We start from the raw sequence: 13412 nt of genomic DNA, 5'->3' as shown, positions 1-13412 counted from the left end.
TCAAATCCCATTTCCATTAACACCACCTGCATTCTTCTGATTACTCTTCTCAACAATGCTCAGCAAACTCTTATGAAACCCTTCCCATTGCTCTATCAAATCTTTTTGATCATCAATCAAATCATTCAAATAACTTTCCAAAGTATTCTTGAATTCTTCAATACGTTCTTTTTCGAACCTTACAAATTCCGATTTGACCAGTCGACTGAGATGTTCGAAATTTGAATGTTGTTCACGAACCGTTCTTTCGGCCTATTCCCGTTGACAAAAAAAAAAAAAAAAAACAATTAAATTGAGTCAGTGAGGATCTAGAACGATCCAATGTCTACCAAGCAAGAACTTACCTCTGCAATCTCAGCCAAAGACTGATTGACTCTATCTCCCAATTTCCCTTGATTCCTCAATTTCTCTCTTGTCGATTTCAACCTCGTCAATTCCCTTTCTGAAAACTGCCATACATTCCATGCTTTGATACGACCTCCAAAGGCCACCCTCACACTCTGTATGAACCTAATATACTCTTCTGCCAGATTCAACAATTTGATAACTTCCAATTTCGCTTGATTCTCATACAAATTCTTTTCCCTTTCAGCTATTCCAGCTAAATTCGCTAAACTTGTCGAAAGGGATATACCCAAATCACTTTCAGACAATGCAGTTAATGATTCGGAAAATTCCAAGATTGATTGTGATAATTCTAATTTCTGTTTTGAAGATTGTTCGATTGACTTGCTTAGTTGTTTTAATTGATTTTCCAAAGTATTCAAGAAATTATTCCTCGATTCGAACCAATCGTCAAATTCATTAAACTTCATTCCTAACCCCATTCCAGTCAATCCACCTAATATCCCACCGGTAGATCCAGTACTAGCATTTTGAAGTTGTTGATATTTCTCATTAGCTACTATCTCCTGTTTCCTATTTTTCGAATCAACACTGAACGAATCACTTTCTAAGAACAGCCTCAAATCCGGGTCAAGTTGAAGAACGGGATGAGAAGTAATTTTTAAGAGGAATTGTTGGAGTGCCGAACGACGAGTTTCTATGAATTGGTCTTGGAATCTGCCGAAGGTATGTTTACCTGGCATAGGAGGTATGATTATACATGGATTATTTGAAGTTAGAATCTCAGATAACCATAGGAAATCGGAGAATCTTCGTAAGACTGAGAAATTGCCTTTCCGATAATGAGGTGAGGTGGTTGATGTCCGTACAGTGTATACTGTATATCCACGTACAGGATCACCTACTTTGGTAGGATCACTGACGGTTATTTGAAATACTGGTAGAGTAGATATTTTACGACGAGGTGAGGTAGTCGGTGTTGATATACTCCCGTCGTCACCTGGAGAGACCGGTTCCTGACCGCCGTTGGTTGAATTTGATAGGGAAGTATTCAATCTCGATGGAGAGGCAAAACCGTTAGATGGTCCAGCTGAAGCCAAAGCATCTTCCATCGAAGTCTCGCCCCAGCCACTGGTATGCTCATCATTGTTACCCCACATATCGGATCTAGTCGTTGCACTGACCAGGCTAGGTCCACCTTTACCAAATAGCCCGTCTTCATGATCATCATCTAGTACTCCCCATCCCTTTCCACCAAACCTCGAGGATGGAGGGCTAACCACTTCTGAGGCGGAGGCCGCACCCCATTCTTTTTCCGGTACGGGAGGAGCAGGAGCCGAGCCACCGATAGAAAGTGATTTGAAACCATAGTCTTCCTCTGCGGACTCTACTGATGTCGGTGCATCTAGAGGAGAGACCGAAACCCTATCAGTCGAAGGAGTAGCCAACACCGAAGACGTATCCGTGATGTTGTTATTTGCAGGTGGGAGGGGTGTTGGGACTCGTGAGATTGTAGGTGTAGCCGCAGTAGATTGTGGTAAAGGTATCAATGTGGGAGATTTGATCGTAGGTGTAGTAGGTGTATTATCTTTGTTCGGGGAGGAGGGGGACGTTCTAGTAGGAGTTGCTGTCTCGTGAGAGGGATCTTCCGCCTCTTCGACGGATGGCTTTGATTCATCTGTCTTGGCCTGCGAAATCCCATCATCGTCTTTACTTTCCACTTCAACCTTCTTCTCCTCAAGCTTTTCTGCATCCTTCGATCTGTTCTCCTTCTCCTCCTTATGTTTGACTACGTTCCCTTCCTTCTTCTCCTCTTTGGCATGTTTCTTCGAAACATTAGGAGTAAACACATAAGTCTTCTTTTCCACCTTAATAGCAGAGGCAGGCGAGCTAGTCCGAGGTGCGGGCGTAGACTTCACAAAAGCTTTCTTTAACGATTGTTCCGGATCAGATTCAGCCATCAAATCCTCATCTATGAGGGATGAGGGTAATCCCTTGATCTTCGGCTGAGGTTGAGTAGGTTGAACAGTACTTGGTAGATGATCATCATGGAGAGGCTGCGGAGGGAAGAAAGGTTGATTGGCAGGATCAGAGTGGCCAAATGGATTGGAAGAAGGTTCAAATGGGTTTATGTGGGGTTCTGGTAAAGTCGGTGTATTGAAAGAACTACTTGCATATACCCCTTGAATATCATTTTGCTGCTGTTGTTGTTCCCTCGCTGCTATGACAGAAGGTGGATCAGGCAATTTACCAATTGAATCTTCGTTGATCTTCTGTACATAAGGTGATATTTCTTCTCTGGGGGAATCAGGTGTACCGAATGGTCTTGTATCTTGTTGAGGGGGAGGGGGAGGTAAGATAGTAGACGAGAATGACGGTGTGCTATCTGAGAATGGGTTGGCCCATGGATCATCTGCTGCGCTGGGTACGGTCGGGCTGTCCCATGATGGTTTGGAGGGAGCTGCGGTGGAGGAGAGCAGCGCCGAGAAAGAAGCTTCTTCGTCCATTTTACGGGACGATGATGGGGCTTTATGAGGATGACGGGATGGAGAGATGCAAGAAGAAAGGAATGGATGAGAAGTTGAAGTGAATGAGGTTGAGCCGGTTATGTGTTGAGTGCGTTGTGATGATGTGGTATGTGCTTCAATCGTCCCTGACCCGCGCCTCACAGTGGCGTAATCGGATATGGGGGCAAAGAATCGTTCATCAATTCTTGATACTGCAGATTGTGGACGAATGATATGCATCTGTTCAGATAGCAGATAGACCAAGGACCGCATCTGGTCCTCCTGAATGTAATTTGTAATGCATAGCTCGCACATCTGGATCGAATGATAGGGTATTTATGAACATGATTGGGAAAACATCTTGATTTACATTCCTAGTGCCATATCCAGTTTGGTCGTTGGAATATATTCCATGTACTACATCTTATTGTTTTATATCGATCATCATTCTCCAGTCGTCTAGGCAGTCGATTTGACGTGCTGAACCCGGTTCGTTAGAACTTTTCTGATGTAAAGAATGAGAGATTTGAACAGGAACTTACCAAGTCATCGATCGTAGAGAAGAGCATACCATCACTCATGAGTTGTTCAACAGCATCCCTATTGATATGTAGATGATGATGATCAGCAACCTGCAGACTGATACCATTCCGATGACTAAACGATCAAAGTCATAGGACAAACTCACATGACAGCCTCTCCATTACCACTTCCCACTTGTCGAGAGATTAACGAAACATGTACTCCATCATCTGAGTCATCTTTCGATACGAATTCCATGATCTTTCGCTGTAAGCTTGGAAGACCAGCAAAGGCAGACTCGTTAGAGTGAGATTGGATACCGGCTGAGTAGTCAGCATGTGATGATCCGGTTGGTGCGACACCGCCCTACAGCGTTTAGACATGCCATCAGCTGTGAGTCTCACAAGGCAATATAACAACCAGACCAGCAGTAATGGACTTGTGTAATGTGAAGGAATGGAAGGGGATTATCCCAAAACTTACCCCGCCTGTAGTTGCACCTCTCAACTGCAAGCTGACGTACAAAGCTTTCAGGAGATGATGATGAATTTCGTTGAAATCCGTTATCGGTCTAATATGAGTCGCTGAGATATGTCGTTTGCCCCCAAACATCTTGATCGATCCCATTATACCGACGTAGTGATCTTGTCTAAACGTTATTTCACATCAGTAAGCAATCGTTGTTATGGAAGAGAAAGGTCGAGCGAAGAGGTGGAAGTCACTTCACTCACTCGATGCCCTTGGCTTTACCAGTCTCATCATCTGCCGAATCCAACCATAATCTAACATCTATATATCCCGTTCCATCTCCAATCTCGTAAGAAACGTTGGTAGCTGATGATGATGAATTATGAACTGATCCAATCAACAATACCTAATTTCCTCTTGAAGATCAGCTTGGTTTCCTTTGAAGAGAGGGGAGAGAGAGCCAGCTGACCTGAGCGACTTCCACACCGTCGATAACAAAATCAGCATCCGCATGAACTTGCTCAGCAGCTAAGATCTGCTTGATCGTTACTGGTCGGATCGTTTGATTTCCCCCTCTTCCCTATAACCGTTCGTCATAAGCTGATATCACAACGTATTGAGACTGAGCTTACCTTCTTTCCTCCAGGCGAGTCTTGTGATCCGTAGGGTGATCCTCCAGCTACGAAGCCACCACCACCGCCTCCTCCACCACCGTAATATGGGTTCTGATTATCGTCTGGGTAATCGAAATCCATCGTTAGTATTGATTATGAGGTTGAGGGAGAGACGGAAGGTAGTAGAAAGAAGAAGGAAAGAAGACTGACAGTTGCTCATTCTATAGGTCTTGTATACCTTGCTATCTGTATGGCTGTATGTTGTACGAGGAAGGAAGATTGCTTTTGACTTTACTTTTGATGGATTGACTTTAGTTGACTTTGGTTGACTGGACATGCAACATTATCTCTACAGCTCAGCATCACATTGAAAGACGCGTCGCGTGTCCACGTGGCTCTCCGCATTTAGGATAAAATGAGATAAAATCGCATGTCAGATAATCCCCCTTGCTACCTTATCACCCCTCGGCTGATGGTTTGTTTTGATTTTCCCACTGTCATATAACCATGAGATGAGATCGTATCACATGATCTCCGTCCCCATACACGCTTCTCCACTCTCAACGTCCACCTTCGCAACCCATCAACAAGCACCATACATCACTCGCACTCGCACACAATCCATCGACTGAGCTCATCTGAACAGGATCAATCGCAGCCATGTCAATAGCGGAACCATTACCCAGCACACGCTCACCATTCTTGGATCAACCCACTCTCGACTCACTCTCATCTGCCACAGCCGGTGCTACTCGAGGGGACGGTGATGATGAGTCTGGTAATCCACTTAGCGAGTTCGCCCAACAGGTGCTAGGTGTAGAATCAGATTCGGATGCTCATAATTTATTGGATCTGGGTAGAAGTGAATATGCAATCATCAATGAGGAACAAACATTCAACGATCTATTACAGAACCAACATCAAGAAAGAGAACACGAACATGAACATGGCAATGGTCAACATCAACATGAACACGAGATTGATCCAGGATTAGAGCATGAATTATCCAGACAATTCACAGAATTAGATGAATCGCAAAGGAATCAATCCCAACATGAGAATCACGACCACGTTGTGGACGAAAACACAAAACAAGGTGAACAGATATCCACGTTGGTATATGGTGGTAGGATAAGTAAGCGAAAGAGGGTGAATGTAGGAAATGGTACAGGAGGGGAAAGACCTGCGACAGAGGAGATTATAACGGACGCGGATGGGAATCCGGTAGGACCACATGAATATGTGAGGTTGAAGAAGGATAGTCATGTGAGTGATACCCAGTCGTCCCGCTGTAGCGTTTTGTATACGTGACAAGAGTTTATCTATCCACTATATAATGTACGAGAGTTGATGCTGATATACCTAACTTTGCAGAAAGAAGTCGAAAGACGTCGTAGGGAAGGTATCAACGACGGAATCAACGAGATCGCCCAATTGATACCTGGAGGAACTGACAGAAAGGGAAAAGGAACGGTCTTGAAGAGAGCAGTAACTTATATAATCGAATTGAATGATAAGGTTAGAGCAGATCAGGAGGAATTGACAAAGAAAGATATCGAGAAACAGGATCTAGAGGTGAGTTCGGATTATCATAGGCGATGTTTATGCGTGAAAATGGGGTGCTGAATGATCTGTTTGGGCATGATATAGGCTCAACTAGCCCATCTTCAGAGACAGATGCAGGAAGAACGAGATCGATCGATGCGATTCGAAACTTCATGGCGAGAAGCTGAAGATAGAGCGGCAAGTTCGAACTTTGAGGTCGAACGTATACGAGATGAGTTGGAACAACTGAAGAAGTCACAGGCATGAGTAGTCAATTGCCTCATGGAGAGGAGTTCAAGAGTATCTATTACTCAGGTCAAGCAGTTCAATATGGGGTTTATAGTGCTTGGTTTTTCTGAGGAGAGAGGATGAAGGATCTAGGTGAACAACATGTGAATTTGTGTTTCTTATTTCTTATAACTTTTTCTTGGTTTTCCGTTGTCGTTTTTCGTCAGTTTCTTTTTAGTAATCTACGATGAGTTTGTAAGTCTCAGACGTAGGAAGGTTGTATACACCATGTTCGTATATATGGATATGTAGACAAGGATGAGTTTGAATTTATCTGTGTAATTAGCGGTGATGTCCGCCAGATCTCTGTTTTAGCTTGACGTGTAACGTGAACGTGAATGAGGATGAGCGAGTGAGATAGCTGCTACCTAATCTTTGGGGTCATACTACTAGACTTATAATCAGAATTCATCTACACGACGATTCACTGCATCTGATAACATATATCGTGTTCTAGATACGTTCGAGATACAAGCAGACCGGCTATACTGGCTAAACTTCCAACCATTCGTGCTCGCTCACCCATTGTTAGGGAAATTCTCCGACTTTTGTGACCTCACGTTTCACCTTATCATCAATTGCTTGGCTTTCTCTCACATCGACGTATCATCGAATCTCTCGCAAAAGCAGAAGGTATCTTGTGAAGTACAGGGGACATATAACAACACAATATCAATAGGACAGTAGCTCTAGTAGCATCAGCGACAGAGGACGGAGACCTCCTTTAATCTCAATCTCATCTTCAAAGATGTCCTCATCAGGAGGTTCAACGACTCCAATCCTAACCCCGCCAGCAGAGGTAATCAACCCAGCGGACGAGGAGTTTTACGCATCGTGAGTACCATAACAATTCTATTCCTGGTAGCTCTACCTCGACCTCGTCTGTCACACAAGAGCAACGACCATACTTGACCATCCTGATTGTCCTTCCGTGAGAGTTACAGCTAACACCGATTCGTCGCTGTATAGCTGGGGTCTATGTATCCTATGTCTCCTCTTGATCGGAGCGCTCATCACGTCATATTACCTCCAGATCAAGAGGATCAGAGCAGTGCACGAAACGGTAGTTTCGATATTTGCTGGGATGGTAGTGGGGTTGATCATCAGGTTGTCGCCTGGACATATGATTAGGGAGATGCTGGTGAGTGAGAAATAACATTTGAACTCTCCGAGGGGTGAGGGTGATGGTACTATGTACGAGAGACGGAGAAGAGGTGATGAGAGGAGTCAAGGGAGCAAGGCGAGGAGGGTCATTGGACTGGGAGAGGAAAGCATGGAGAAAGATGAGAGTGGACGAAGGGCGAGGAGGAGAAGAAGGGTCAAGAGGGGATGGAATACGATCATTGCACCAGGTGCTCATATCGCAAAACCATCACGCTCGGAAATGACAGGCTGAGATGGGATGAGAGTGCCCGATTTTATAGCCCGTTGTTGTATCATTTGCTAACCTTTTCATTGGTTCTGTGTAACAGTCATTCAAACATACATTCTTCTTCAACGCTCTACTACCACCTATCATTCTGAATTCGGGATACGAGTTGAAACAGGTGAGTGAGATATCTCCTAAGCTCAATATACCATTTGTGACCATCAATCAAATTAATATGCTGATGTATTCTATCGCTTCATACAGGAAAACTTCTTCAGGAATTTCGGTGTGATTTTGACATTTGCGTTTCTCGGTACATTCATCTCAGCAGTAGGAATAGGGTAAGTATCTGTCCCCTCTCCCCCTGGCGTTTAGATTCATAATCTTCATGTCGTAATTTGGGAGGAAGCTGACCTCTGCGGTACGCAGCGTGTTGGTATATATCTGGTCATTCTTAGGCTTAGAAGGTCTAAAATTCACACTCCTAGAATGCCTGATCTTCGGTTCGACACTGTCTGCCACTGATCCTGTGACGATCTTGGCTATTTTCAATACGGCCAAAGTCGATCCCAAGTTGTATTCAATCATTTTTGGAGAATCGATATTGAACGATGCTGTCAGTATCGTCATGTACGAGTGAGTGTCTATTTCTTTTCTCTAGATTCATCGCTATCATCAAAGTCTCCTGCGAATGGATCGCCATGTTTCTCGCATATTGATACGAAAAGGATGAATATCCTTGAATATAGCATATACCTGACTGTTTATCTTCACTAGAACCCTCTCTCAATTCCACGGTGAAGACATCTACCTATCATCTTTGTTCCACGGTGTGGGAATATTCTTGTTCTCTTTCCTCGTATCGATGGCTTTGGGTGTAGCATTTGGTTTGGCATGTTCATTAGGTCTCAAGCATTCTCATCTGGCGACTTACCCTCATATCGAGAGTTGTCTGGTGGCTTTGGTGGCTTATACAAGTTATTTCTTCTCAAATGGTATCGCTATGAGTGGTAAGTTGGATATCCACTTTGTACTTCTGCCGACCTACTGATCGATATGGATAGGTATCGTATCCCTCTTGTTCTGCGGAATAACCCTAAAACATTACGCCTATCATACGATGTCGAAACGAACGCAAAGAACTACAAAATATATGTTCGCTGTATTGGCGCAATTATCAGAAAACTTCATATTCATCTATCTGGGTTTGAACTTGTTTACTCAGGATGTACAGGTATTCAAACCCTTATTTATCCTTGTTTCAGCTGTAAGTATCTTTCTTCTAGCTATGTCCTGACACCAAGGGTAGTCTCAGCTAACATACCTTGTGCTACTTTATTAGATCGCCGTCATGGCATCCCGTTACGCGGCGGTCTTCCCCTTATCAGAACTGATCAACTGGGTCTATCATACTCGAGGACAGCGATACGAGGAACTTCCCCACTCGTACCAGATGATGTTATTCTGGGCGGGATTAAGAGGAGCAGTCGGTGTAGCATTAGCAGCGGGAATCACGGGCGACAATGCCGATGCGCTACGAACTACAATCTTAGTTGTAGTGGTATTGACGGTGATCATATTTGGTGGTACCACCGCTAGGATGTTAGAAGTGCTGGGTATAAGGGTTGGAGTGGAAGATGAAGATGCCTCTTCGGATGATGAAGCTGAAGGATGGACCAGCTACAATGGAAATTTGGCATTGTCCATGGGTCCCGGATCAAGACGATATGCGGGACAGAATGGTCGAGGATATAGTTACGGAGGGGGTGAATATGACGATAACGAAATCGAAAATGGAATCGATCTTCATTCACCTGAGAATTCACCTTATATCTCATCTTCATCCAAAAATCAACTCCATTTACCTAGATCCAGACAAGCTTCTATGGGAGCTAGGTCAACGTTCGGTACGAACAATTCGAGATCCGGTTTCTCGACGAATTCAGAGTCGGATGATAATGAGGAGGTCTTACCTTCTGCTGGACCTAGTGGAGAGTATGAAGGAGGACGTAATGATGAAGAAGGCGGTGTGGGTGGTGGGTTGGGAGGTATAAGACCCGGAATGATATTTAGAGATGGACAGTGGTTTACAGCATTAGACGAAAGGTATTTACTTCCATTGTTCAGTAATTCCGTTACTGCCCGCAGACATCATGCGAAGAAAGCGACTAGGAAAGTTAGCAGTAGTTTGTATGATGCTGCTGGGGAGAGGGAAGGAAGAGGAAGTGAAAGTGGACATGGAACTCCAAGAGGTGGTAATTCCTTGGAACTCAACCGCGGTGGTCAAGGGCAAGGGACAGATGAAGATTATGCTTATGATGGTGAAAGTGAGAATGGGAAAGTGAAAAGTGGATTACCAAGGACGTTTAGGTGAGTTTACTCAACTTGTATAAAATGGTTTCGTTTAAAAGCTGGGCCAAAATTGAACTGATATCTGAGTTACGGGGAAATAGCGGTTCAGTAACGGATTTCTTCTTTGCCAAAGCCGATCCTTCATCATCCACAACGAACCTACATCAATCATCTTCAAATATATCTTTACCACTAGAAGATCGGAGTAGGGGTAACTCAAGTAGCGGACCTGGACCATCGACATCAACGAATATAAGGAGAGGTAGTGGGGATGGTAAATGACTACTTGGTTCAAAATCGAATTACGGTTCTACACCTACCCCAACTGTAGTCTCTGTTCCAGCCAATGTGAAGACTAACCCTAATCCTAATGAACAAGGTTGGATATGGACTGGATCTGGAGTGGGTGAAGTGGAAGGAACCAGCAGAAGTTCGACACCTAAATTGACTAAAGGTGATTAATCCGAATATGTATATATATAAGATTTTCTATATAGATGGACTCTTTTCGCTTTATTCCTATTTCTGATTTTGGATGAAATTGGAAAATGAAACAAGTCAACAAAAATGTGTATACATATCAATACAGATACCATATATGCATTTCAACAACATATAGTCAGAGCTCGCTGAGCCATTTTTTAGTTGCCAGTTGAACTTTGAACAATTGTCGTGCCGGGGCTCGTAGTCCTGATATGTTGTAGATGATATTTGCATCTCAAGATGGGATATATGTTTCCCTACTCCTAATTTACAACTTCAATTGCAATTACAATTACAATTACAGCAATTAAATCATACAGACACTAATATGAATATGAATACGGATACGATCATATCACTTATTGTAGGATATGACAGATACAGGTTGACGCTCCTTTCTCTATGAAGTAATAGGATTGACCAACAGTTCGGAAACTTTGAATCTATCAATTGCTTTTGTATGCCTATATCATATATGACAATTAGCGAGACTCAACATCATTCCCTTCTCAAAAGCCAGATGAGCGAATATGAATGTTAACTCACCTTGAAGATGTTCCGTCGATGTCTAACATTTATACCTCTACAACTAGTCAGATCAATCCTCGATAACAGTTTACATCCTTCCAGAATAATTCCCATGTCCTCATCTATTTCCCATTCCCACATCGATTAGCTATTTCTCTTTCTGTTTTGAATTTCTGATGAAAGGGATATACATACCTGTTATAGTAGTTCCCGACAAATCTAATGATCTCAATTTGGGGAATCCCTGTAAGGCGAGTGCGAAAGTGTGGGTATCATTGATAATTGCTGAGGGCAATTCCAGTTGTTCTAGAGGACTTGTGACAGACCTCTCATCTTCATGATGAGAATCAGAAGGGAAGAAAATCGATGAGTCGATAGATTGAGGTATGATCAATGACAATTTCTGTTCAAATACCCCGGTGTTCATTCAGTCAATTGCAACTTGATCAACTGCTACGATATTATACTAACTCACCTTCAGGCTGTTTCTCCAACTCCCACTCAGACCATCACGAAATACCAAATCCGAATATCTACCCATACATGCCTCGCACTTCGGGTCCTTCGATCCACCGGGATCCACTTTCATACTAAACTCTTCTAATCTTTCGCACCGACTGAGTATCTCGCCTAATCTCGTAAACGGGGCAGAATCAGGTATACCTGTTGAAAGTAATTTTGCGGATTTGATATGACCCAGTTTCAACGATCTCAACGTATTCGTCTGTGTCTCCAGGAGATGATACAGAACTTCAACCGGTACGGGTGGTCCACCTGATCCTAAATCCAATTTAATTAATCCCGGAGAGAGGTTTATAAGTGTATCTTCAGGTATAAGTAACCCGGGGAGATATAGGTGAGTCAATCTTGGAAAATGGTCGGAAAAGGTATACCACTGAATGACATTTTCAGGATTTGCCTGACGGGGTTGTGGATAACCCCCAAAGGATTGAGATAGAATTTTGGATCGATGACGATAGTCTTTGGAAGGAGAGTTGAGGAAATCGCCTGGGAGAGATAAGTGGGTGAGGGATGGGTATGGTTGAGAAGAGAATGTATCGTTGATATTCTGGGAAAAGGATATATAAGTATGAAAGTTGATAACAATGATAACATTATATAGTGATATGCTGATATGCTGATATGGCAGAGATTACTCACTTCAAAAGATATTGAATCCACTTTAAACACTTCCAACCGTTTCCCAGACCTATCCAACAAATACTTGACATCCTTTTCGGTAATTTTCGTACCTTTCATATTCAATCTCTTCAACCCACTACATCGTCCTAAGATCTGCTTGATAGCCTTCCCTCCGGCCAGACTACATCCCTTCAGATTTATCGACTCGAGATAAGATAGATTGTATATTATCGCTGAGATACCTAGATCACTAGCTTTGGAAGCGTGTTTCAAGCTGAGAGAGGTGAATTGGTCTCTCAGTTCAGGTGAGGGGATGAGTGACTTGACGTGTTCTGCTTGGGAGATTGAAGGAAGAAGTTCACCGGGGAGGTACAAATGAGGTGGGATGAGGAACACCTATTTACCCAATAATTTAGTCTCACTTCGGAACGTATATGGATATTTCACTCACCTCCGCAAGGATCTTGACAGTCAGAAACCCTCCCCAATACCTAAACACTGAGTCCCTTATGCCCTCTTTCAGATGGTTCGGTAGATATCCCCACGCAACCTTGAACTCGGCACCGGTGCCATCACCGCTAACATCCCATAATCTCTTGAACCCCCTTGCTATCGACTCACTACAGCACTTCACCAACGACGGCAATTCCCTCAATCTGGGTGGCCGGATGGATATGGATGATGTTGATAATTGAGATTCCGAGATCAAGGTATCCCAATCATCTTTCGAATTCCATATAGATCGTTGGACTTTGGTTCTCTTGCGGGGTGTAGTGGATGTATTGGATGGACGAGATCTCTTGGACTTGGAAGGGCTATTGGTGGGTTTGCCGGTTGGTAGAGAACGCTTAGGTGGCATGGTACATCTTATACTACCTCTGAGTATGATGTGTGATGGTCTTGTCAGTGTGAGTATATACAATGAAAATGAGCAGTACTTCCACTTGTAATGTTCTGCAGTAAATTCGCACTCAAAAGTCGAGGAATGTATGACGTTGTGTCCGTTGAAACCCTTCTCGGCGACCTCCGCCTTGATGTCTCTCGGATCTCGACTCGGTGTCACGTTCAGGACCAAGCACAGGAACGGGTCAAGATTGGGTTTGTTTACATCCCAGTCTAGCAGCCTAAATGCCATCACGAGCACGGACTAGCGTATCTTATGCTTCACCTCTCTGCGATTCTTCATTCTTTGTTCAAAGCATGTAGAAGAACTCCATTTGACGAAGCGCAAGTAGGTCTGCGATGGCA

The 13412-nt window shown here is 43.5% G+C and overlaps 5 protein-coding genes across 5 annotated transcripts; 2 read left to right on the top strand and 3 right to left on the bottom strand.

The window, feature by feature from the left end:
* L199_003807 (uncharacterized protein) lies at positions 1-2852 on the bottom strand (the record flags this gene model as incomplete). Its single annotated transcript, XM_064889535.1, has 2 exons — positions 1-252; positions 345-2852. 2 exons carry the CDS (start codon positions 2850-2852, stop codon positions 1-3), a joined length of 2760 nt encoding a protein of 919 aa, XP_064745607.1.
* A 459-nt stretch (positions 2853-3311) lies between these two features.
* Positions 3312-4597, bottom strand: L199_003806 (uncharacterized protein; the record flags this gene model as incomplete). Its single annotated transcript, XM_064889534.1, has 7 exons — positions 3312-3332; positions 3395-3452; positions 3541-3740; positions 3858-4023; positions 4106-4248; positions 4312-4422; positions 4475-4597. The coding sequence occupies 7 exons, from the start codon at positions 4595-4597 to the stop codon at positions 3312-3314; spliced, it is 822 nt and encodes a 273-aa protein (XP_064745606.1).
* A 519-nt stretch (positions 4598-5116) lies between these two features.
* L199_003805 (uncharacterized protein) lies at positions 5117-6268 on the top strand (the record flags this gene model as incomplete). Its single annotated transcript, XM_064889533.1, has 3 exons — positions 5117-5722; positions 5831-6031; positions 6107-6268. 3 exons carry the CDS (start codon positions 5117-5119, stop codon positions 6266-6268), a joined length of 969 nt encoding a protein of 322 aa, XP_064745605.1.
* Positions 6269-7037: 769 nt separating this feature from the next.
* Positions 7038-10472, top strand: L199_003804 (sodium/hydrogen exchanger 3; the record flags this gene model as incomplete). Its single annotated transcript, XM_064889532.1, has 10 exons — positions 7038-7123; positions 7259-7430; positions 7762-7836; positions 7923-7999; positions 8088-8294; positions 8436-8668; positions 8723-8925; positions 9001-10028; positions 10112-10284; positions 10342-10472. The coding sequence occupies 10 exons, from the start codon at positions 7038-7040 to the stop codon at positions 10470-10472; spliced, it is 2385 nt and encodes a 794-aa protein (XP_064745604.1).
* A 467-nt stretch (positions 10473-10939) lies between these two features.
* Positions 10940-13023, bottom strand: L199_003803 (uncharacterized protein; the record flags this gene model as incomplete). The annotated part of the gene is made up of 6 exons (XM_064889531.1): positions 10940-10957; positions 11040-11143; positions 11217-11424; positions 11497-12090; positions 12183-12560; positions 12616-13023. 6 exons carry the CDS (start codon positions 13021-13023, stop codon positions 10940-10942), a joined length of 1710 nt encoding a protein of 569 aa, XP_064745603.1.
* Positions 13024-13412: the final 389 nt, after the last annotated feature.

The sequence above is a fragment of the Kwoniella botswanensis genome, chromosome 1, assembly GCF_036426115.1.
Source record: "Kwoniella botswanensis chromosome 1, complete sequence".
NCBI lineage: Eukaryota > Fungi > Basidiomycota > Tremellomycetes > Tremellales > Cryptococcaceae > Kwoniella > Kwoniella botswanensis.
Note: the sequence above shows the minus strand (reverse complement) of the source record. Positions and strands in the feature narration are given on the sequence as shown.